A 25,579-nucleotide genomic window follows, 5' to 3' on the forward strand; every position below is an offset into this window, starting at 1 on the left:
CTTAAGATGCTTGGCAGAGGGTCTGGGAGATTGCAAGGGTGAAGCTTGTCCTGTTTTTATATTCTTCATTAGGCGTTTGCTGTGGCTGCTGGTGGTGACAGCACCCTGAGCTAGATGTACCCATATTGCGACCCAGAAGAACTTCCCTTACAAACCCAGGCTGCCATGTTCATTAAGGCAGCCCATCTATAATACACGACCCATGAAGATTACCCTTTCTGTGCCTGCTGTAAATGCTGCAGGAGGTTGCGCTTTCCACGAGTTTCGCTGGGAAAGGGGCGATGCGAGAGAAGAGGCGGTGAAGACCATGCCACCAGGCGAAAGCCCGCGCTGCTGAGCTCCCAGTAACCGGCTGTGCTGCTGCTTTCCCGGCTGTCAGCAGCCCGCAGGTCCTTTGTCACCCCTCCCTCGGCGGTGGCGGTGCGCCGAGCCCGCAGGCTGGGAGCGCCGGGATCGCCGGGAGGCAGCCGGGAGGGCGGCAGGAGGGCTTAGGACCCAGGGGGACGGCAGCCGCCGAGTAGAAGGACCCAGGCTTTGGTGCACACGCCTCCTACCAAAAAAAAAAAAAAAAAAAATCATAGCCCCGTGGAGCTGGCGCTCGCTCATTCACAGTTTTCTAGAGAGATCTGAGCCTGAACCTGGGAGCCGGGAGATCTTTCTCACCCACCCAGCTCAACAGCAAGGACACCTACAGGGGGAAAAAAAAAAAAAATCGTCCCACGCAGCCCCCCGCCGCCCCACGGCAGCAGCCTGGCGCTGTGCAGGTATTTGGATTTGCCTTTTCTCGCTTTGCAGCAGGGCGGCTCTCCGCGCTCCCCGGCCCCCCCGCGCCGCCGGGCCCTGGCTGCGGCGATTCAGCACCGCCGGGCGGACAGCTCCGGCCGCAGCCGCGCCGCGCCGCGGGCAGGGGCCGCTCCCTGCCCGGCCTCCTGCCTGCCCTGCTCCCTGCCTGCCCTGCCTGCTGCCTCCTCCCTGTCCTGCCTGCCTCCTGCCTGCCCTGCTCCCTGCCTGCCCTGCTCCCTGCCTGCCCTGCCTGCTGCCTCCTCCCTGTCCTGCCCGGCCTCCTGCCTGCCCTGCTCCCTGCCTGCCCTGCCTGCTGCCTCCTCCTTGTCCTGCCTGCCTCCTGCCTGCCCTGCTCCCTGCCTGCCCTGCCTGCTGCCTCCTCCCTGTCCTGCCTGCCTCCTGCCTGCCCTGCTCCCTGCCTGCCCTGCTCCCTGCCTGCCCTGCCTGCTGCCTCCTCCCTGTCCTGCCTGCCTCCTGCCTGCCCTGCTCCCTGCCTGCCCTGCTCCCTGCCTGCCCTGCCTGCTGCCTCCTCCCTGTCCTGCCCGGCCTCCTGCCTGCCCTGCTCCCTGCCTGCCCTGCCTGCTGCCTCCTCCTTGTCCTGCCTGCCTCCTGCCTGCCCTGCTCCCTGCCTGCCCTGCCTGCTGCCTCCTCCCTGTCCTGCCTGCCTCCTGCCTGCCCTGCTCCCTGCCTGCCCTGCTCCCTGCCTGCCCTGCCTGCTGCCTCCTCCCTGTCCTGCCCGGCCTCCTGCCTGCCCTGCTCCCTGCCTGCCCTGCCTGCTGCCTCCTCCTTGTCCTGCCTGCCTCCTGCCTGCCCTGCTCCCTGCCTGCCCTGCCTGCTGCCTCCTCCCTGTCCTGCCTGCCTCCTGCCTGCCCTGCTCCCTGCCTGCCCTGCTCCCTGCCTGCCCTGCCTGCTGCCTCCTCCTTGTCCTGCCTGCCTCCTGCCTGCCCTGCTCCCTGCCTGCCCTGCCTGCTGCCTCCTCCCTGTCCTGCCTGCCTCCTGCCTGCCCTGCTCCCTGCCTGCCCTGCCTGCTGCCTCCTCCCTGTCCTGCCTGCCTCCTGCCTGCCCTGCTCCCTGCCTGCCCTGCCTGCTGCCTCCTCCCTGTCCTGCCTGCCTCCTGCCTGCCCTGCTCCCTGCCTGCCCTGCCTGCCTCCTGCCTGCCCGGCCTCCTGCCTGCCCTGCTCCCTGCCTGCCCTGCCTGTCTCCTTCCTGCCCTGCCTCCTGCCTGCCCTGCTGCCTGCCTGCCCTGCCTGCCTCCTGCCTGCCGTGCTCCCCTCCTGCCCTGCCTGACTCCCGCCTGCCCTGCCTCCTGCCTGCCCTGCCTGCCCTCCTACCTGCCCTGCTCCCTGCCTGCCCTGACTGCTGCCTCCTGTCCTGCCCTGCTCCCTGCCTGCCCTGCCTGCCTTGCCTGCTGCCTCCTACCTGCCCTGCTGTCTGCCTGCTCTGCCTGCCCTGTTGTCTGCCTGCCCTGCTTGCCCTGTCTGCCTGCTACCTCCTGCCTTCTCTGCATGCTGATTCCTGCCTGCCTTGTCTGCCTCCTGCCTGCCCTGCCTGCTCAGCTCCTTGCCTGCCCAGCTCCCTGCCTGCCCAGCTCCTTGCCTGCCCTGCCTTCCCTGCTCCCTGCCTGCTGTCTGCCCAGCTCCCTGCCTGTGCTGCCTGCCCTGCCTGCTGCCTCCTGCCTGCTCTGCCTCCTGCTCCCTGCCTCTTCTGCCTGTCCTGCCTCTGTTTCCCTGCCTCCTGACTGCTCTGCTTGCCCTGCCTGCCTCCTTCCCCTGCTCACTCCCTCCCCTCTCTCCATGTCCCCTGCCTCCATTGCTTGCCTCCTCTGCCTGTCCTGACTCCCTGCTCCCTTCCTGCCCTGCTCCCTCCATCCTCTTCCTCTCACCTGGCCTGATCCCTCCCTGCTCCCTCCATTCTCTTCCTCTTACCTGGCCTGATCCCTCCCTGCTTCCTTATCCTGCTCCCTGCCTCCCCTGGCTGCCTCTCATGCCTGTCCTACCTCACTTCTCTCTGCCTCCTTGCTTCCTTCCCTATCTCCTGTTTGCCCTGCCTCTCTTCCTTACCCTGATCCCTGCCTATCCTACTTCCCCTGCCTGCCTTGCTTCTCCTCCCTGCCCTGCTTGCCCTACTTCCCTTACCTCCTCTTCCTCCTCTGCTTCCCCTGCCTCTCCTTCCTGCCCTGTTTCCTGCTTCCTGCCTCCTATCTCCCCTGCCTCTTCTGCCTCCAGTCCTCCTTGCCCTGCTTCTCTACCTCCTGTCTTCCTGTTTTCTACCTTCCCTGTCTACTCTCTTCCTTGCCCCACTCCCTTGTCTCCTTTCCTCCCTGCCCCTGTTTCCCCCCATTCCTCATTTTCTTAACCTCACCTTCTTAACCCCTTCTGTCTTCCCTCTCCACCATGAGCCTCAATCCTTCATGAAAGAGGGCATGAGGGCTGGAAAAATCAGCTAAGCAGCTCAGGAGCTGGACAAAGCAGGGGAAAGAACACAAGTTGCAAGGGAAACTCAAGATGCAATTTGAAAGCAGGGGAGAAGTGAGGGGGATGAAGAGGAAAGGGTTAAAACGGAGAGTTAAGGGACCAAGTAAGGACTCCAGCCAAGTGCCAACAGATAGGAGCTTGTCAAAGAGCAGCAGATACCTGTTTGCTCCTCAGTAAATTGATACCTGTTTTGACCAGGTATATTCAACCCCAAGGGGGACGAGGGATTAAAGGGAGGAGGGAATGTGCTGGGTCAGTCAAATGTTCTGCTTTCCTAACGGCAAACAATGTTGAATTATGTGTGCAGGGAAGAAGTGAGGTGAATTGCGCCTACCCTGTGGATCCTTTGCTGCAGGAAATCAAGAATTAAGTTGTGGTGTCTGCAAACAGTCAGGGTTTTCAGAGAAGGCTTTATATAGAAAATAAACACAAAGCAAATAGCGGTTGGAGAAACCCCATGCATGCTACTGTCCTGAATTTAATTCTGTTTGCATTGATTTAATCCTGGGAGGGTGAGGAAGGTCATAGGAGAAAGGAGGCTTTCCCTTTTCAAAATGCTGATTCCTCAATCTAAACAAGCACCAGTAATAACAAAGTTAAGGAGCAGATGGCTACTCATTGTCCATCACTACACAGTGACTGGATCATATTTGGAAGGAAAAATTAAATTACAGAAAGGCTGCTTTCATGTGCTTTCTGAGTAATCAGATGATAGCATGCATTTTCTCCATTACTAAAAGTTAATGCAATGCCAGCACCTAAAGGACATATTATGTAGCAGTATCTTGCCATGTACTGCATAGCAAAGATAAGAGTTTACTTTCTCATATAATGAAAAGTCAGATGACCTTATAGAGCTTTCCCTGGTTTGCAGTCTGTATCCCAGCTTGAAGTTTACAGGGGCAGTTTGTGTAGTCAGCATAATCAGGTCTGGTATGTATCTGTTATAAAATGCTGGCAATAATTTTAAGAATTCTGTTGGTGCATCCAGCTCTGAAAACTATCGAGTATTTTCTAAAAATTAGACTCTTGCAAGGCATATGCAAAACAATGAATAATATTACAACCTTTGCCAAAAGCCTTCTTACTTTATATCACCATTTTTAACTTAAATTCTGGTGCAGAGATGAGATACTCTTACAATGAGTAGCACTGAGTGCTGCCGAGTAGTAGTGTGAGCAGTGTAATTGAGTTCAGCAACAGAGGAGCTGCAGAATCCACACCATAGCACTGGGTCATAATTCTTTAAACTCCATGTGCTTTGAACGCAGAGGTTGTTTCACTGCAACATGTAACAGCAGTCTCCTCATCTTCCAAAAGAGGACTATGCCAGTTAAAATGCAAATCATCAGCCTCACAAAAGGATGGAGAATATTTTCTTCAAACTAAGAGTGTAAACTAATGCAAGTGTTAATTTAAGTGTACAGTTACTAAAGCAATTGTGTTATTGTTTGGCAAGCAAGTATGATTTTCTCTCACAGCCCATTGCTGTGGTGTCTGGCACATACACAAACAAGATATGACAATCGGGTCCTACTGGTAAAAAAAAAAAAATAAAAAAGAAGCAACTTCAGTCTTTTATGGAGTGGCAAGTTCAGTGAGCGGAAGTTCAGTGAGTAGAAGTTCACATAGTTTTTGGCAGATGAGTTGTAAGTCCTTTCCCTCTTGAAACTAATGCTGCTCTGAGGATTTAGTTTGAGAATTTCCAAACAGTTTTAGGTATTTGTGTTTTGGGTTTTTTTTCCCCTTCCTCCCTTCCTTCCTTCCTTCCTTCCTTCCTTCCTTCCTTCCTTCCTTCCTTCCTTCCTTCCTTCCTTCCTTCCTTCCTTCCTTCCTTCCTTCCTTCCTTCCTTCCTTCCTTCCTTCCTTCCTTCCTTCCTTCCTTCCTTCCTTCCTTCCTCCCTTCCTCCCTTCCTCCCTTCCTTCCTTCCTTCCTTCCTTCCTTCCTTCCTTCCTTCCTTCCTTCCTTCCTTCCTTCCTTCCTTCCTTCCTTCCTCCCTCCCTCCCTCCCTCCCTCCCTCCCTCCCTTCCTCGCCCCACTACCACCCCATAGGATGATCGATGCCTTTCTCTGTCTTAATGTATAAAGCAGAATGAAGTCAGCCACTAATAGGGCATCACCATTGCATTTCATATTTTTTTAAAGAAACTTAATTTTAAAAATGTGAAGCAAAAGAACTGTAAAATTAGATAAACTTCATGTAGGACTAAATATCTTGATAATGTATTTTGTTCCTTCTGTATATCTTTGTGCAGGTGTTGGAACACAACTTCTACAGTGCATTTAGGGATTTTCAGGCACCAATATTATGATCCCGTGCTATCAGATTTCTGCACTTAATTATCAAGTTTGGGGGTCAGAATTTATGTTTTGCATATTGCTGATAATTTCAGCTGCAAGAAATTTCTATAGTCTTGGAGAAAGTGATCGCTTTGTCCAATAGTGGGCAGGATGCTTTTGGCATGGTGACACTTGGAGTAGTTCATGACTGAGATGGAAGTCCCTTGTAGCCTGCTGCTTCTTTGACATGCCACAGGTCAGGCCTCGCATTTTCATAGGGATTTGCAGTTTATCTGTGGCTGTTGAACACTTAAAACTTTAAAACTATGATTTGGGGAAATACTGAAGGAATCTCATTAAGTTCCTGGGTGTTTTAACTTTTTAATTTACAAGTTCTTTAAGTTCTCCTCAGCACGTGGTCCTATTCCTTAATATTCAGGTAGGCAATAAGTTTTGGACATTTCAGGTCAAAAGATAATGAGGAAATTTTTTAATTTTACATCTATTAGACAACCTTGTCAGTGTCTCCTCATGCCGGTCAGCTTGTAGCAACAGCAAGACAAATGCAGGTGGGTGTTGCAGATGTGTCTGCCCTACGTACTGTGCAGAGAGCTACAAAGATCGGTTAAGTTGCTGCCATGTTTTGTGTTGTGCCATGGCTAAATTACCACCACTGGACAGATAGATGTGGCCCGAGGGTAACCTGTAACTGACTTAAGCTGACAAGGAGACTGTAATATGAGGCGAATAGGAATCTGTGACGTATTGTTTTTACTGAACTGAAAGAAATGTTAGTTTTTGTACCTGAGCGAGGAGATTGCATCCTGAGAAAGTGTGAGAAACCATCAAATTCTCCACACAGCTGTTACAGTCACAAATGTTCCCTATTTTCATATTGAAGAGAAGCAACAATTCCCTAGTGAAGGTTTACAGGAGCTCTAGGACTCGCAGGAGAAAGGCTTGCAATATTTAACTCATTTAGGTCGACTGGGAGAATATAATCCCTTAGGGAAGGTCTACAAGGAAGCAGGGGATGTTCATAACAGTCAGGACTGGTGAGACCACACCTGAAGAACTTTATCCAGTTCTGGGCTCCCCAGTACAAGAGAGACATGGACATACTGGAGAAAGTCCAATGAATGACCACAAGGATGATTAAATGACTGGAGCATCCCAGAGAGCTGGGACTGTTCAGCCTGGAGAAGAGCAGGCTCAGGGGTAGCTCATCAATCTGTGCAAATACCTGAAGGGAAGGTGCAAAGAAGATGGAACCAGGCTCTTTTCTGTGGTGCCCAGTGACAGGACCAGGGGCAACGGGCAACCTTCCCTCTGAACATTGGAAAACTCCTTTTCACTGTGAGGGTGACCAAGCACTGACACAGGTTGTCCAGAGAGGTTGTGGAGTCTCCATCCTAGGAGATATTCAAAAACTGTCTGGACATGGTCCTGGGCAACCTGCGCTGGGTCACCCCGCTTGAGCAGGAGGGTTGGACCAGATGACCTCCAGTCTCAGCCGTTCTGTGATTCTGTGATAATATAAGCAGCAGTTGGGCTATTGGACTTGAGATGAGAGATAGACCTGTCAGGTTCCCCCAGAGCAGGATTGCTCTTGGCAAAAACATAAAGAAATGGTACACTTTTGGGCTCCTGATTGTGCTTAGGGGGATTACACTGGGGACGCTGGGAAAGCTGCAGTCTACTTCTCCATTTCCTTCTGTGCAACATGGATTGACACTTTTCTCGTGATGCAGAGAATTATGAATAGGAGGGAAAGATTGCCCAGATGTTAACGTGCAAGCTTGAGGCTCAAGCTCAGGAGACATATGGTCTGTTCCCAGCGTTTTGAAATGTGTCCTCTGTGACCTCAGGCAAATCACTCAGGGCTGTACTTCTCCCCAGTGTCTGTGAAAGATGCCAGGATCCAGCAGCCAAGGACGAGAGCCAGTTTTTCTCATCACTCTTTTGAAATTAATTTACGGAGCTGGGGTATGTCCCTTTCTATGTCCGAGCACTCGGTTTGTAGTGCGGGTTCCTCCTAAGGTACCATAAGGTCACAAAGTGCCATAGGAGCCATTCCTGTAAGTACAGCTATGGATTCATCCTCCCCTGCCCTTTTGGAGCAATCCCTGATAAGCAGAACATAGCCCCAAGATGTTTTCCGCAGTTAACATCAAAATATTTTTTAAAAAGCAATTTAATGAGATGACACCCACACTCTGAGATGAAGTCATTCTAGATTACCATTTTCCCTCCCTCCCTGCCCACTCCCTTCTTTTCTGGCATGATTTTAGCAGCTAATATCTGTATGAACGCTAGGAGTTAGGAATTATATAATGAGACAAATCATAACAGTGATTCCTATTAATACCAGGTGAGGATCAAACCCTAGTGCATTCCTTGTTTGAAAGCTGCGGTAACAAAATTTCACATGGCATATAGCTTTGGACTGAATGGAAACCACTCGGTAGACAGAGGCAACTAAAAACTTTCTGGAACTGAAGTGGATGGGGATGTGCCAAATGGACACGAGGACAATGTTTCAAGAGGCAAATGGTGTTGCAGGGACAGCTAAGCGGACAGGAACAAAATGATCCAGACAAGCGTTGTCATCACTGAGAGCAGGTTTTGGCCAATTTTCCAGGGGATGTAAAGCAAATAGGGATTGAATGCTGACCCAGAAGCTGTCATTGAAAAGAGAGCAGTAAAGCATGTTAAGATCTTTGGATGGAAATTGCTATACATACTTCCTTAAGATATTATTTTTATTTTAATTAATTATTAAGTATTACTATAAATTTTATTATTAATTAGATCTTATTTTTGAGGGTCAGTCAAGAATATAAACTGTTTGCCTGAAGGTCCCTTCCAACCCAGGCAATTCTATGATTCTACATTTTCAGTATTTTACCCATCCTAAAGCCACTCTCTGTCCCTTGTCATTCTCTTGTTGGGAGTGAAAATGAATAAGCTGAAATGGCATGTGACACCACAATTTTGGTGGACATTTCCCTTTTTTTTCCATATTAATATGTTGTGTTTCAAACCTCTGTTAATTATTTTTCCTTGTTTAAAGCTGGGTTTTGTTCCTTTGGAGGGATGATTTATTGTAAGTGGCTGCGAAAAGACATTAGGAGAGCAAATAGTCCTTTGGGAACAAAGAGTCACAACACAGAAAAACAGCTGTTGAGACTATTACAAAGAGTCTAGTGTGCCAACATGCAGTGATAATATTCAAGATAGGGAAAAAAAAGGCCTGCGTCTTCATTTGGGAAAAAAAAAAAGGCAGAACAAAGATGTAAACATCTGAAAAATTGGCAGATGGATCAGAGTTGTACAGAACACCAGAAGAGAAGAAGAAATTGCCATGTGTGGGAGGGGGTGAAAATGGAGAAAGTGCTTCTGTTATACCTTTGGGAATCAGAATAAATCAGCACCATTTGAGAAAGCACAATGACAATTAAACTAGGTAGCTATGGTGCATTAAATTTATTGTCAGGGTAAGCAGTGGGAGAACCAAATCATCCACTGATGTCAATGAAGTCAATGGTGCTAACCCCGTGATTTGTGTTATGATTCAGATAGAGACAACATTGTTCATACATATTTTGGATTATTTTGCAATATATAACTTTACGCCAATAAAGTATTTTAGTGCAAAGTCTGTTCCAGCTGATAATCAGGTAATCTATAGAGACCCTCCTGTAAACTGTAACCCATGGCTATAGCTCAGATAACTATCAGAAAACTCTGAAATCCCTTAAAAATATATCTTTTGTTAGACTGAGTATTTGTAAGTTGCTTTTTGGCAACAACATCTGACAAGAGAGGACAGTATCTCCCTCACCTTGGGATCATCCTGGGCATGAAGGGTGCTAATCCATTTAAATAAGGTAAAAACAGTATGAAACTTTAATAAGTAGCATAATTTTTGAGAATAAATGCTTGGGGATCCTATAAGAAAATCTGAAGGGCCAGATTTTGTCTTCTTGGTGTAACCCTGTTTTCTTCTGGATTAGACTGCAGTTGACCCTTAATGAATTTGCCATATTTCCAAAGAAGCATCTTGGTGGAGATGGGAGTTAGAACAGTGAGGCCAACAGGACTAGGGAAGTGGTTTTTCCCCTGTACTTGGCACTGGTGAGGCCGCACCATGAATACTGTGTTTGATTTTGGGCCCCTCACTACAAGAAAGACATTAAGGTGCTGAAGCATGTCCAGAGAAGGGCAACAAAGCTGGCGAGGAGTCTAGAGAACAAGTCCTATGAGGACGAGCTGAGGGAACTGGGGTGGTTTAGCCTGGAGAAGAGGAGGCTGAGGGGGGACCTTATTGCCCTCTACAACTCAACACGTGAAAGGAAGTTGTAGCGAGGTGGCTGTTGATCTCTTCACCTAAGTAACAAACAATAGGACAAGAAGAAACAGCCTCAAGTTGCGCCAGGGTAGGTTTAGGATGAATATTAGCAAAAATGTCTTCACTGAAAGGGCTTTCAAGCATTGGAAGAGGCTGCCCAGGGAAGTGGTTGAGGTACCATCCCTGGAGGTATTTAAAAGAAGTGTATATGTTGTGCTTAGGGACATGGTTTGGTGGTGGACTTGGCAGTGCTAGGTTAGTGGTTAGACTTGATGATCTTAAAGGTCTTTTACAACCTAAATGATTCTATGATTCCGTGACTCTAAAAGGAGCAGAGGAAGGGACAGTGATACTCCCATAAACTCTCAGAAAATGGATGAACCCACTGGGGGGCCACAGCTAACTGCCACAAGTCCTTGGACCTGTTAGAATGGGTCCAGGGGAGGGCCACAAAAAAGGTCGGGGGGCTGAAACACCTCTCCTATGAAGAAAGGCTGGGAGAGTTGGGGTTGTTCAGCCTGGAGAAGAGAAGGCTTCAGGGAGACCTTATTGCAGCCTTTCAGTACTTAAAGGGGGCTTATAAGAAAAAAAGAGAGCTTTTGCCAGGGTCTGTAGTGACAGGACATGGGCTAACGCTTGGATATAAAGATGAAATTTTTTACTCTGAGGGTGGTGAGACATTGGAACGGGTCGCCAAGAGAAGTTGTGGATGCCACATCCCTGGAAGTGTTCAAGGTCAGGCTGGATGGGGCTCTGAGCAACCTGATCCAGTGAAAGATGCCTTACCTATTGCAGGGGGGTTGGTCTAGATGACCTTTAAAGGTCCCTTCCAACCCAAACCATCCTATGATTCTATGATTCTAAAATTCTAAGACACAGAAGTTCTAAAGGTGTTTGAATTCATACTGAGCCCTGAACCAGATATGATGCAGACCTTAGATAAGCTCCTTGCTTCCACCCCTCTGCTGACCACCCTCAAGCACAACCAGCCTCCTTATGACTTGCTGTTAAAACTAGGAGAGAACCAATCCTTACACTACACTCCCCCAATGATCGTGCCACACTTAAATAAACCAAGTTCCTCTAACAAGTTCATGGAGGCAATTGTAACTAAAAACATGATTTATGCAAGAAAATGTTAATGCCACCATTAATTTGAGATCTTAAGCACAAAATATTGGCCTGATTTTCCCATGGCCTACATCAGTTTTACATTAGTGGAATTCAGTTGATACCATCAGATTCTCCTAATTTGGTCTAATAGAGGTGAGAAGAGAGCAAATAACTGTTACTTTATGTGTTCACCTTTAATACAACTCTAATTTCTTTAAGAATTTAACAACTTGCACCCATAGGTTGCCCCCTCAGAACTTCAGGGCTTGCTTTTCTGGAGTCATTTGCACTCCATAGTGACTTGTCAAAGGCAGCCAGCCTTCTTTCCTCCCAGGTTTGCCTTTTCCCAAGTTTTCCCAGGCTGATGAATAACCAGTTACACTGCCCTGCAGGTAGCTCTTTGTAACTCCAGCTCCACAGTGAATACAGAAAGAGACTGCTGAACAAACTCTCCTCTGTATCACCCACAGACAAGTCTAATGCACATTGCTGTTGAATTAAAAGCTTATCTCCTGCCACAAATGTCCTTTAAGCAAATATGCAGAAAACGTCTGTATTCAAATTTAGGGATCTCATCTCGGGGCTGCAGCTGTGGCATCTAAAATGTAGTTTTTATCAATGACATGCAAGCTTGAAAAACAGGGAACTTGGGCATCCCTTGTGCTGGTTGGCTTCCAGGTCCTGCAATGTAACTTTGAGCAGCTCCTGGAAGAAGAAATGCTCTGGCTACTGCTCTCCCCTTTGTTTGATATGAGAACGCTGAACCCGGGGGAGCGGCTGAGTGAAATGGTTGTTTTGCTGTAAATAATTCATAACTTTCCAAACAGCTTTCTCCAAATACAATAATGTATGTCTTTCACTGAGGGATTCTCTTTTAATTTTTAAAACCAATTTTTTGTTTTCAGAAATTAGAGAGAGAGATCAGTTTAGCAGTGGGGGTTTTTGTTTGCTTGTCTGTTTTTTTGATGGCTGAAAAATTGGATGGATCTTGATCTTTCCTCACACACATTTCACATTGGAACAGACCTTGATCTTTTTTCACACAAGTGTAACTACACAGACTTCGATGACAGCCTCTTGCTAATTATGTCACTGAAATGTAAGAGATTCACTGTACCATTTTGCTCATACATAACAGCTTAAGCAGCTTTTCTTCTAATACTTGTAAAAACAAATTCTAGATAAAGTACAGGAATGAAAATGAAATTCAGAACTAGGTATTCAGGAAAGATACTGAAAAAAGAATTTGGAATAAAATACATCTCTTTTCAACTAAAACACCAACCCTGTCAGATTAGATTCGTCAAACGCTTTATTCATGGGAAGTTTCCCATGAAGATGTATTAAATCTCAATGGGAAATATTTTCAGTGAGGTTTTACCAAGTAGAAAATACCCCTGATGTCGGTAGAGTTTGTTTTTTTAAAAAATCTGTTTTACTATTAGATCGGAGGCTAATTCAGGGGAAGCTACAAGCTGATAGTAAGGGTGATAAAACCAAATCAACAGTTGTTATACTTGATATGATAAGTGTAAATATGCATACTTAGGAAGCTGAAATGTAGCTTGTGTTAGGAGTGGAAAAAAATTACTATTATTTTTGCTTTTGTCATTCTGGGCTTGGAATTATGGGATGCTGGAACCCCCACACTTTTGTAAGAAAATTTTGCAAAATATATTCTAATAATACGCTGATACAGCTTAGTATTAATTATCAGTTAATAAGATTGCCTTCCTGAAAGCTTGAATATATACATTCAAGAAGTCAGTGACTGCCTTATCTCAAATGCACCCATTCTGAAATTATTTGACTGGTATCCTCTTACATATGAAGCACACAAAGCAATTTTATTGGTATATAAAGTTCAGAAAAGCATTCCTGTAGGCTTTATATATGTATTTAATCTTTCTTTTATATATTTGCTTTTTCTTTTAGTAAGTTATGGAATAAACAACACTTTCCTTTGGATGGATTATTCTACATGTGAACTGCCTGTTACTCTTTCTGCAAGAATAAGAAAAGCCCTTCGCTTTCATTTGTTAAATATCAGCTCGATAGCAAAAAGCTTCTGAATGGCTCACGCTCACATCAATTGAATGGGATCAGCACTTCTCCCACTAAAACATCTGAAGTTAAGAATTTGGAAAACGGTGTTTTGCAGAGATGACCCACTTACAGGCTGGACTTAGTCCAGAGACTATAGAGAAAGCCCGTCTGGAACTGAATGAAAACCCAGACATTTTGCATCAGGATATCCAGCAAGTCAGGGACATGATCATCACAAGGCCTGACATTGGGTTTTTACGTACAGATGATGCCTTCATCTTGAGATTTCTCCGAGCCAGAAAGTTTCACCAAACTGAGGCCTTCAGACTGCTGGCTCAGTACTTCCAGTATCGCCAATTAAATCTGGATATGTTTAAAAACTTCAAGGCTGATGATCCAGGAATCAAACGAGCTCTGACAGATGGGTTCCCGGGAGTACTGGAAAATCGGGACCACTGTGGCAGGAAGATTCTTCTGCTTTTTGCAGCCAACTGGGATCAGAGTAGGTAAATGTAGATAGTGTCCTTATATTTTTACATACACTCACACTCAACTTGTAATGGAATATATGTGCCCATACTTGAAGCAGCAAGGCCATTTTCAGTAAAATATTTTGTAACCATGAGTCCATTTCACTAAAAATTTCATTTGATTTGATCACCTCTCATTCTTCAGACATAATACCAATGAGAGATAAAGGTATACGGAATCATAGAATTTGGGTTGCACGGGACCTTAAAGATTATGTAGTTCTAGATGGCATGGGCAGGGACACCTACCACTAGACCTGGTTACTCAAAGACCCATCTAGTCTAATCTTGAACACTTTGAGGCATGGGGCATCCACAACTCCTCTGAGCAACCTGTTCCAGTGCCTCACCACCCTCACAGTAAAGAATTTCTTCGTAATATCTAATCTAAATCTACCTTCTTTCAGTTTAAAACCATGACCCCTCGTCCTATCACTACACTCCCTGATGAAGAGCCCCTCCCTATCTTTCCTGTAGGCCCCCGTTACTTACTGGAAGGCTTATATAAGGTCTCCCTGGAGCCTTCTCTTCTCCAGGCTGAACAACCCCAACTCTCTCAGCCAGTCTTCAGTGGAGAGGGGCTCCAGCCTTCTGATAATCTTCGTGGCCCTCCTCTGGGCTTGGTCCAACAGGTCCATGTCGTTCTCATGTTGGGGGCCCCAGAGCTGGCTGCAGTACTCCAGGTAGGGTCTCATGAGGGCAGAGTAGAGGGGCAGAATCACCTCCCTTGACCATATGGAGATTCTTGTAGCTCTTCTGGTACAGAAGGAACTGACCATATTTACTCTGTCTCCAGACTTCTTAACAGATCTTTTTTTTTTTTTTAACCATTTCACAAATTACAGCCTGTTTTATGAGATTTCCACATACTGCATTGTAATTTCTACACACTCTAGTTACTGTATGCTTGTTAGTCTGATAACTGTGAGATTCATGCAAAGCGTATTTTCTGCTCAGGTCATTTTTTTACAGCATAGTATGAACAAAGATATCTCCCAGCCATTATTATAAAATGATGTCCTTAAATGTTAATGTGATTAGTCAGCTTTCACTACCTATTTGAAGTGATACAGAGAAAAGGGGTTAGTCCAGGAATATCATGTTCACATTGTCCTCTTCGTCAGAAGTCATTCCATGCCATTTTCCCTGCCTTCACAGTGAGATGGAGAAATGTAATCAGCTGTAGGATTGCCATGTGTTCTGTAGATTTTGACAAAAATTAGACCAAAGAACACAATTCAGATTCAGGTTTTGAATATCATAAATTCTGATGAGTTCCGGGTAGGATTTTGTCCCAGCACTGTCTAAAGATGTCCATGGAAGTGTCTCATCCTTAGGAGCCAATAGATTGGAGCTTTGAATTTATGTTATAGAAATTATTAGAGAACAATACACATATGCCTACAATTTTTCATGTTAGTTGTTTTCTGGGAAGGCCTTTCGTCTCCATGTGAAAACAGAGTTCAGAAGTGTTTCTAATTTTCCTTTGCATGTACAGATATGGTGAATAAATGTGTAGAAAAAGTTACAGAAATGTAACTTTACATATACAAAAGTATTCAGTGCAATCCAGAACTGAAGACAGTGATAAAAGTCCTACTGACTACAAAGGGGCCAGTAGTTTCTCTCCTGCCTTTCTTCCAACCACAAAACCCTTCCCTTAGCAATTGGCCTGGAAAGAAAAGATAAATGAACGGGTATCTTGAATTAATAGAAAGTATCAGCTTTAGAGGACAGAAGCACCGTGGCTCTGCTGGTTGCATTAAGGGATTTAGGTATTATACAGAGCCAGCTTTGGGTTTCTGATCCCTCAACAAAACGAATCCTTGTGATTAACCTCGTACATCAGGTCTTGCTCTGGGAAAGCTGAGAGTGCTGCTGTCTAAGGATCCTGCACTGAAATTTTGACAGAACATTGATTCCTGTCAGGTTTTTGCTCAGATTTTCTGCAAATCCTTTGATATTCATCCATGTGTATGTGTCTATGTGTCTATGGGCAAAACCTAAAGTGATCCTGCATGCAAGATACCTTGTTTCTGAAAATGTAATTTTAACCTTCAAAGAAGAAAGGCTGAGACTAAAAGGATAGGATATAATTTCCCAAGACTCCTCAGTGAAATTAAAAATTTTACCTCTCTTCAGCCACTGACGCTCAACACACCTCTATGAATTAAAATGGCAAGAAGTATCATTTCCATGGGCTTTTGTAGCACTGCAAGTGCTGCAGGGATCTGGGACAGGATTTAGGCTGTAAGTAAATAGAGGGTTGACGTCCTCCTTTTTTACTGTCTAAATCAACAAGAGCAAAAGCTGTTAAGGAACAGGAAATGGTGAGTGCAGTGTCCTGTTAAGCAGAGATGAAGCAGGTTATTGACCTGAAGCAATATATATTCATATATATTTCACCAAAAAACCCCCAAACAAACAGGTGTTGTCTATACCTTACAAACATGTACCTTGGGCAACCTTTCTATAGACATATCTTCAGTGATGGCAAGGCGTTTAGAAGCTTACGCTTCATCTGAATGCTCATGCAATCAATTCGTACGATGCTGTAATGCTGATATGGAAGAGTAAGAGCTCAGCCTTCAGCATGCCTTTCCTAACTTTAATCTCATTTGCAGCTGGCTGTGTCTTCTCTTTCTTTACCATTAAATCATAATGATAAGGGGCCATTTATAAATAAATCATAATTTATAAAGGATCATTTAAAGTGAGCATGTAATCCATATACTGATTTTCAGTCCAGACATTCTTGCCATTTATACTCCTGGCAGTATAGTGGCTGTATGGATCACATGTGAAGGAAGGAGAAGCAGACACATAACTTTTTGATCTTACAAATACATTGATTTTTAAAAGGGAATGTCATTATTTGTGTAATCTGGCTGCTTGGACAAATCAGATCCAAGATATTCTTAAGGGATCCCCTGTATCGAAGATAAAACTTCTATGTGACCTTTTAGAAACATTTGTAATTTTCGCTTCAGGAATGTAATTGATAAATGTAACATCTCCAGAAAACTAAGTTTTCATTTCCAGTCTCAATGTTTCAAGCTTCAGCTTCCAGCTGCTGGATTGTGTTAGTTTAAAGGGACCACAAAAATACGATAGTTTCTTATGTTTGTACTTTTGTGTCCTGACCACATCATCTTTTAACTTACTTTTGAGTTCAGTGGGGATGTGGCAGTGTAGGGTGAGTTACCACCAGGCAACAAGATGTTAGTAAACTAGTTACTCTACAACAGTGGTTCTTGTGTCCACTTCTAACCATGGTGAATGCAAAACAGCTAGCCCTCTTTTTCTTGAGGGCAAAATAACCTTGTGTTGTCCACAGGGTAAAGAACATACTTGTGGGCAGCCAGCACAGCAAAGATAATGTTCTTCAAAGTATTGGACTAGCTTACTGTCTTGCAATATATTTATGCTATTAAAGATTAAATAGATTGAAGCTCTTTACTCTCAGAATTAGGAAGATTTTTGAGATTGCTAATGCCATTTATCATTCTTTTCTGGACCTTTCCTATCTTTTTAGCGTGTGTGTGTGTGTGTGCAGATGCTAATGTGCAGATGGCTGAACCGAATACAAACTTGCAGTAATAAACCATCATGTGGTAACACCATGTCTTCTGCTCAATAGTTCCCTCCTTTTAGATATAAGATTGTCACTGTTTTCTTGGGTACTCTCACATTTTGAGCTCATGTTCAGCTCAAATCTGCTTCCAAGTCACTGTTTCCTAAAATACAAACACCACTGATAAATGTGTCATACATTCTCATCCATAATGTGGGCACAGTCTAGCATGTGATTCACGCTCTTCTGCAGAGCTAAACCTGTCCTCCTCGTCAATTATCATTGCATGGGTTTTGTGACATCTGCAAAGTTCACAGGCAAGAATTTTATTTTTGCTTCTGCATTGTTGAAAAAGATGGCGAATATTGTTTTGACCAAAACCTTCTCGATCACTAAGAAAAAAACACAGGGAACGATAATTCTTATCTCCAAATCACTATCTGAAATCTGCCATGGTGCCACGCTTTCATTCATTTAGCATGCATTGGTTCAATTTTGCTCTATTTTTAGACAGGTTTCTTCAAGATAATGTCATCACTTTCTCTCTAGGTCCTGCCCAGTATATTTTGGTTCTGTTAGTTAATGTTAATCCCATATGATACAGAACAGAAAACTTCAGAGGTATTGAATAAATGAAAATGAGCAGATGGATAGAAAAGAAAGAGATCAGGTTAGTTCCACACTGAGGGAGAGGAAAAACGTTGAGCCATATTACTGTACACTAGACAATCCACACAGGGGAGGGCCATCGTTCATTTTGATCACAGCTCAGTCCTCAAAGGTGCAGAATAATCCAAATACCAGGTGTGAACTCACACTTGTATGTGGATGAACCCACGAAAGCTTCACTTTGTAAGCTCAGTGCTTACAAAGCACCTTATTTTTAAAAGGAAGTTGTGGAGTAATATCGACACATAAGGATGTTAAACTGATCTTGTCAGGAACCTGTTTGACAAAATAATTTGCATCATAAAAAATCCTGGTTTGTAAAACAAATACATGCATACATACAAACGTACAGTTTTGATGAGACCTGAACCAGGATTTCACATAAAACCAAATATGCCACGTGCTGGTTTACGAATACTCTTTCTCACATTTTCTCATTGCATCAGTCTCATTAAACCTAAGTCCTCACTCTTCTGATGCACCTCTAGTGAAGCTTTTAAAGAAGTCAGATAAGAGTGACATTTCGGCTGTTGGATTGAGGAAAGTGTCCACTAACTACCACAGCTGTTCCTAGGTCTGCTACTGCCTTCTAATATATCCTGCTCCTACACCGGGGAGATGGGGAGTTTAGGCGAACAAGTAATTCAGCAGGAGGTATTCATTAATCTCCCAAGTAAAGGTATTTCCTTCAAGGTTGTTCAGCCAGAGTGAAATTTATTTCTGTGTAGAAAGCCAGCACAAGGACTATTTCTAATCATGATCCTCTGTGAATAGGGTCTTGGGCTAGGGAGGCAGAAGGTTGACTGTTGTCTTTTGCAGAAAAATAGTAATTAATTTCTGTCCTCACGTCTGGACTGTTGTGTCTTAGAAGCTGCCACATTGTTCCAAAAATTCTGTAAGTCAGACAGAAGGAAATGATGCTTTATTTACAACATACATTCCCAAGTCAGCTGCTAGCCATAAATTCTCTTTTATTAACCAAGGAGCCTCAAATGTCAGGTACTTACCATTCTGTAGGAAAGTGTATTGAGACAGGGTAAAGGGCAAGGAAATACTCTGACATTATGGTAAATCGACAGCTCTAAATATTTTAAAGGATCACGATAGAAAAAATGATGTCCTTTCTGAGAATGCTCATAGTGGTGTAATTACAAGGATATTATCATCAGCAGATCCTGCTGGTATAAATGAATATGTCTCAAATGCTGATTATTCCAATATATTTCAAGGATAATCTCAGAAGCTTAATAGAATATGAAGGAATAAACATCTGTTGAGACTGATTTATAGTCACAGGCAAACTGTGGCAATAACTCAGCCTCATAGGTGTTTATTATAAGAGATTACAGCTGAAATACAGCCAGCCCTAACACGCGAATGATTTTTACACAGCAGGTCTTGGGGTTTTGTTAAGAGATAGTGCTTCTGTGTTGGGAGATGCTTACAGTAATGCAGATTGAGGCTGTGGTTCAAGTGTTGCATTGACCAATAAATAGCCTAGGAGCACACTGTATTAAAAAATAATTTGCATTACATTATTACATTACTAAGGTAGTCTGAAGTAGTAACAGAATTCAGGGTTGTAGAGGAAGGAAGCGTAGCATAAGCAGAATACTCATTTCAGGGAGTAACAGATGTGCAAATTAAATGTTGGACAAAGAAGATGAAAAGGACCTCTGTCTTGAAATGTTTTAATTTGCTTGGAGGTGGCAACTTAATTCAGTTAGTAGCATTTAATATGGAAGTCATGTTTGGGAAGGCAGTTGTAGTCCACATGAATGACAGAAGGATGACATACACAAATGACAGTCCTGGATAGGCCTGAGAAGGGAATCCAAAAAGAGAGAGAAAATGTCTGAAAAAGAGAAAGAAAAACAACAGCTGGGAAAGTTATGAAGCATATGCTGAAGAACAAGATAAGCCTAACTGAAGGGGGAAAAAAAATAATAAATCAGTGCCGGGGAGGGAGGAGGGCAATCAAACCCATAGTGAGAGGGAAGAGAAGGTGAGTGGATGGTGTCGGGCTGAGGGCTGACTGAAGAGCTGTGAAGGACATTGCCAGTGGGTGAGACAGACAATTGCTGGAACTGGCCTGTGGGATAACAAAGGGAAATGAAGGTCAGGCTGGAAAGTGGGTCTGTGCCACCTCTCTCCTGTGGAGAGAAGAAACCAAATCTGATCCCCAAGCTTTATAAACCAGAGAGAAGGACAGTCAATTAAGAAAAATACACAGAGTCAAACACACGTACGTACACAACAAACACATAGACACACATGCACACCAGCCCCCCTTCCTTCTCAGAGTGTCTCAGAAGACCCAAATTTTGTATGAGGGTTTATGTCTGGGTGGCAGAAAACAGAAACTGGATGCAGTTGTGATAGCCCTTGTTCCTAGTCCCTAGAAAATGACTATGGGCTGTGTATGTCATCCTCGCAGCTGGGTTCTGCAAAAGAACATTACAACAGAGCTATATCAACAGGATAGTACGGAGCCAAACAATACGACATCCCACTTGGCTCTTTGTCCCTTTGACCCTTGGGAACAGCTGGTAACCGTGAATGAATACTTTTATAAACAGGAGTGTTTTGAGGTGACACTTTGTAAGAAGAGATCAGAATATGTTTTTTTGGCCAGAGCTTTTCCTGAATCAAGTTTTCTAATATATGATATATATATGATATTCTGATCAGTTTCTAACTTGCCAATCTAATCAAAAGCAGTTAAGGCAAATTCACTCATTGCAGCAGGAAGACTGCAAAGAGTCAGGGGAGGAAAAATACTTAATTCTCTGACTAGCTATTTAACAGGCTACATGCAGTAGAAGCATCAGAAAAGGGTGGAGATATTGAGCTGGAATCCTTAAATACATTTGAAGTTTTAAAATTCTAATACTTTCTTGGTACGTTATTTCCCGAGGCCATGATTTGTTTTAGACTCTTTCCTCTGAACTCTGAGCCTCTGTATCAATTGAATTTTACGTAAAAATAGTTGCTTTTTTTCACCGCACCCTGGTGGGTGCTAAGCCTCCCCTGCTTCCAGCATCCTCAGAGCAGCATGAGGGATGCTTAGGAAGTGGTGCCATTAGCAGGCTGGGTGATCCCAGAGAAATTACAGTGGACAGCATGAATTCGGTTGGGATGCACATGGTGCGGGGGGTGCTGAGCTCCATGAAATGGCTGAACAGCACGCTGGGGTAAATTATACCCAGCCACCACCATCACCCTGCCCCAGGGTGCTTGCCTGCTGTGGTGAGGCTGGAGGACGAGGGAGACAGCTCCCATGGTTGCACTGGTGAGAATGCCCTGACCATCTGTCTCTGGGATGCTCTTGACAGTGTGAGAAAAGAAGTGGTACAAGCACCTGTCTGCTACAGGCACCTAAACGCTTAGCACAGCAGACAGAGGTGGAGGCCAGGGGAAAGGATGGAGGAGTAAAGAGACTCCAATAAACCAACCTAACAATTGAATTGTTAAAGCTCTTCTGTACAAGATATTTCGCTTCTTTTGATATGGGTAAGCCAATAAAACGTGTGGAGCAGCATAATTAATATGCCGTGACTGGAAACTTGATTCCCAAAGAGAAGAAAATGGAGTCGCTCCTTAAGGAAGAGAAAATTTTTGTCTTAAATTCTGATTGCACTCTCACAGTTTTTATTTTTAATAATTGCAGGCACCGCAGGGGCAGTAAAAAGGAACTATCCCTTGTTCCCAGACCATGATAATCCCAGCTCTGGAAACCTCCTGGAGGGTCCATTTGTAGCAGGGAACAGAGGGTGAAGCCAGCCAGTTAGCCTCCTGCTGGAACTATTTCCTATGTAACTGCCTATTTGCTGCTCATGCTGAGCAAGCTTGCATCAGTAAAGAGTAATTTTTAAGGGAAAGGTAATATGCAAATATCTTCATTGGTGCTTTTTCTTTATGGAAAGATGGTATCACAAGTATGTTTTCTGTTTTAACCTTGCCAACCTGCTGCGTATCAAACTCCTTGTTAGGGACCTGCTGCTGGTCACTGTCACAACGAGGATTTGGGTCTCTTCAGTCTGGAAAAAAGACAGCTGAGGGGGGACCTTATCAATGCTTATAAATACTTAAAGGGTGGGTGTCAGGAGGATGGGGCCAGGCTCTTTTCAGTGGTGCCTGGGGACAGGACAAGAGGTAATGGGCACAAACTTGAGCATAGGAAGTTCCACCTAAACATGAGGAGGAACTTCTTTCCTTTGAGAGTGGCAGAGCACTGGAACAGGTTGCCCAGAAAGGTGGTAGAGTCTCCATCTCTGGAGACATTCAAAACCTGCCTTAATGTGTTCCTGGACCTACTCTGGCAGGTGGGTTGGACTAGATGATCTCTAGAGGTCCCTTCCAACCCCCACCATTCTGTGATTCTGTGAAGGCCACTGCTGCAGTGTGATCAGGAACATGCGCTCTACTTGGCAGTGCTAAACCTTTCACTCTTTCCTTCTTCTGGCTTCCTTTCACAGCAAATCCAAGAGATGTATATTAAACATCCAAGAGTAATGTATATTAAATATGCACAGATCAATCCACAGCGTATATGTGGTATCTATACCCCTTCGGAGTGCTAGCTGTGTTAGCACACGGAATTTCTTTTGTATAGGTATTTCTGACCAGGAAAATCCACACCAGAGTGTGATAATCTTATCTAAGGTATCTCCATGCTCTGCTATTATCTTGGATCTGTGATCCTCTAAGCTGTTCTCACTTTGCAAGGTTTCTGAATAGGAATACACTGCCTTGTTGTCCCAGGGATAATCCTACCCATCTCCTGTGTAAGTACAAAAGAAGAAATATGATTTATATTGAAAGAGAAAGAGACTGCTGAAAATCCTGCTTCCAAGTGCACGGCAATATTAATTCGAAAACTGAGATAAAAAAGGAGGAGGAATAAACTCTGACCTTGGGAGAGACAGTAGGAAATCTTTCCATTTCTTAGGTTCTCATTTACATGTAAGCCACTTTAGCTGGCTACTGCAATTTAAATTCAGTTTCACTCCGATAAAGCCTTCAATTCTGTTTGAATAAAAGAGCTTTGCAAGTCTGGGGAAAATGGCAATTTGTGTATGCCGTAGCTGCCAATGAATACCTTTCCTTTTTCCAGCATCTCATTCTTATTTTCTGCTAAAATGTATACACGGGTACATGTGCATTTGCTTTCTTTCAGAGAACATTTTATATGATTCATTTGAAAGTAATTTGTGATCATTTGGGGGTTTACTTCAAAAAGAGGCATAGCGGATATAGACTCCATGTTAAAAGGCAATGAGCCTTGTGAGACACCAGATATAATTGCCACTGCTGGTTTAGTCCTGGGTGGTACGTTTGTCTCTACTGGGATTTTCTCACCTCTTGGTTTGTTATATAGGGTATTTCTGGTTAATTAATGGAGAAAATACTGGTTGGGCACGAAAGGATTTGGGGGTAATGAATGGACTACAAATGGAATGATACAGTAAGGTGATACCACTGAGGAAGGAATGTCTCTGAGCTGTGTTACAGGAATATTGTCTGCAGGAGACCAGCAGTTATTCACCTTTACTCACCTCAACTGACCTGTAACCTAAGTACCAGCACGAGAGAAAAATCTGAATTAAGTCAAGAAAAGAATAGTAAAATAAGAAGTCTGGAAAATATGACAATGTTATAAAAGTTGAGGACAATAAAAGATGAAATACAGATCATCCTATATATAAAAGTTTACCTTAGTAAAAGGTGTTAGTGAAAAGTTCCCCATTTCCCTGGGGATGGGAATACAGGATAAAAGCAAATTAAGTAATCTTAAACACAATTAGATTTCCAAAAATTAGAAAACATTTTGCAATAATTAAGCTGGTTCAGGGCCTGAGCAGGTAACTGAGGACTCCGCATCACTAGGTTTTTTACTGAAGAAGTCAGAGACAAACTAGGAGTACTTGTCATGAAGCAGTGCAGGAGATGTATGAGATGCTGTCAGGTAACTTCCTATCCCCTATTTCTAGGATTATTTTTGCTTTGTCAAAAGCCTCTGAGGAGGGATAAACTCAGAATGTGCTTTAAAGTGTCTTGCAGTTTAAGAACATTAGTAAACTCTGGTATCTAAAAGTCCAACAGATTATCTTATATATAAGAAATGCTGTAAAAGCAATTTTTCCATCTGGGATTCTGAATACATGCTGGGTGGTTTATGCATCAATTATAGTTGAAAATGGATAGTTCTGATATTTTATGGTGTTCCAGTGTTATTGTTTCCTGTGATGGAGCAGTGTCTCCCACTCACTGTGTGCTAAGGGGCATGATGGTTGCAAAACTCATTGTCTCCAAGGTCTGCTGCAGACTTCTTGCTGGATGAGAACCTGTTTGAAACCACTAAATAATGCAGTTATCCTAACTTTGTGAAAAGGTTGCTATGCCTATCTGTGATTTGGAAAACTGCAGAATCTCTAGTTAGGCAATCCATCTGGAAATAGTCCTTCAACAGGGGCTTTCTGACATGACCCAGATAAAAGAAGTCCTTAGAATTAAAGAAAGTATCAGTGAGCAAACACTCTGTCGGGAGGAGTATGCAGATGCAGTGAGTGAGAATGGCACTTTCTTGTGTTTGTCTTACTTGTACTGAGTTTTCCCATGGGAAGGACTTTCTGAGGTACTGAGTATGGTTGGTTGTGAAATGTCGCAGTGCAGACGTACTGTTCACTACATGTTCATGGAAAGAATGCTCCAGATGATGCAGGAATCACATGTCCTGTCCTGTTGGCTGCCGTTGAGGAGAACAGCAGCACAAGGAGGTCCTTCAGAGCTCTTGCTGGACCTGCTAATTAGCAGCTGCATCACGATATCCAAAGACATTTAATTAGTGTAAAGCCATTTTCATCCTAACTCTGGAATACACTGGGTTATAGTTCTGGCACAGCTGAGTATCTAGACTCCAGGACGTTAAATGCTGTTCTTGAATACTACTGGACCTATCAAGCCAAAAATTCTGTCTTAGTATAGTGGATTTGAACTTTGAGGAGTTTACTGTGCTATCATCTTGTTCAACTGCACTAGAGTCAGGAAAAGACAGTGAATAGCAAAGGTTATATTAACATACAATGCAGGGAGGTAACCTACAGGCAAATGTCAAACATAATAAAATGCACAGACTTTAAATGCAGCTGCATCAAAACTCTTGCCCAGTGAATCCAGACCATGGTTGTTGGGCTAGGTGACCCACTAAGCACGATGGGTGATCATGCTTATTGCATGATGTATCTAAAAGGACATTGCACTTATACTGGCCAGTTGTGCTCACCAGCAATCAATTTCTTATGTATGTAAATTGGTTAATTTTTTGCTATAAATGTTTATCTAACACACTAGGATGAAAAAATAAGACAAGGCTTAACCCCCACCCTAGAAAGTTTGCCATCTAAATGGGCAGGAGAAAAGCAACGAATATCTTCTCTAAATGAAGGAGAGTGTCTCAGGGGGGTAGGGGCTCCCTGGGGGCTGGGAGTGCTGGTGGCTCTCCGGGGCAGTGGGGCAGCTGGCTGCGGCCCGGGGCAGGAGTGCACCCTGAGCCTAATGGGGGGGAGTCACAGGGATCGAACAGTCAGGCAGTGAATCAGTAACAAATAACTCAGAGAAAAAAGAGAAATAACTCAATGTTTCCTACTTGCTACACCACTGCCTTGGAGACAGGGTCTTCTTTAATCCTGCTTCCCAAAAGATACAGAAGGAAATCTGAACTGGCTGCCACCCTACCCACAGAGAGATTTCAGTCCT

The 25,579-nt window shown here is 44.2% G+C and overlaps 1 protein-coding gene across 1 annotated transcript in view; it reads left to right on the forward strand.

Moving 5' to 3' along the window:
- The first annotated feature begins 284 nt into the window (after positions 1 to 284).
- Positions 285 to 25,579, forward strand: part of CLVS1 (clavesin 1) — a 106,232-nt gene continuing 80,937 nt past the window's right edge. Inside the window, exons 1-2 of the mRNA XM_063326949.1 lie at positions 285 to 764; positions 12,938 to 13,554. Coding sequence (XP_063183019.1) covers positions 13,166 to 13,554 — 389 coding nt within the window. The 5' untranslated portion in view covers positions 285 to 764; positions 12,938 to 13,165. The remainder of the gene's footprint in view (positions 765 to 12,937; positions 13,555 to 25,579) is intronic.

Source organism: Chroicocephalus ridibundus, chromosome 2, assembly GCF_963924245.1.
Source record: "Chroicocephalus ridibundus chromosome 2, bChrRid1.1, whole genome shotgun sequence".
NCBI lineage: Eukaryota > Metazoa > Chordata > Aves > Charadriiformes > Laridae > Chroicocephalus > Chroicocephalus ridibundus.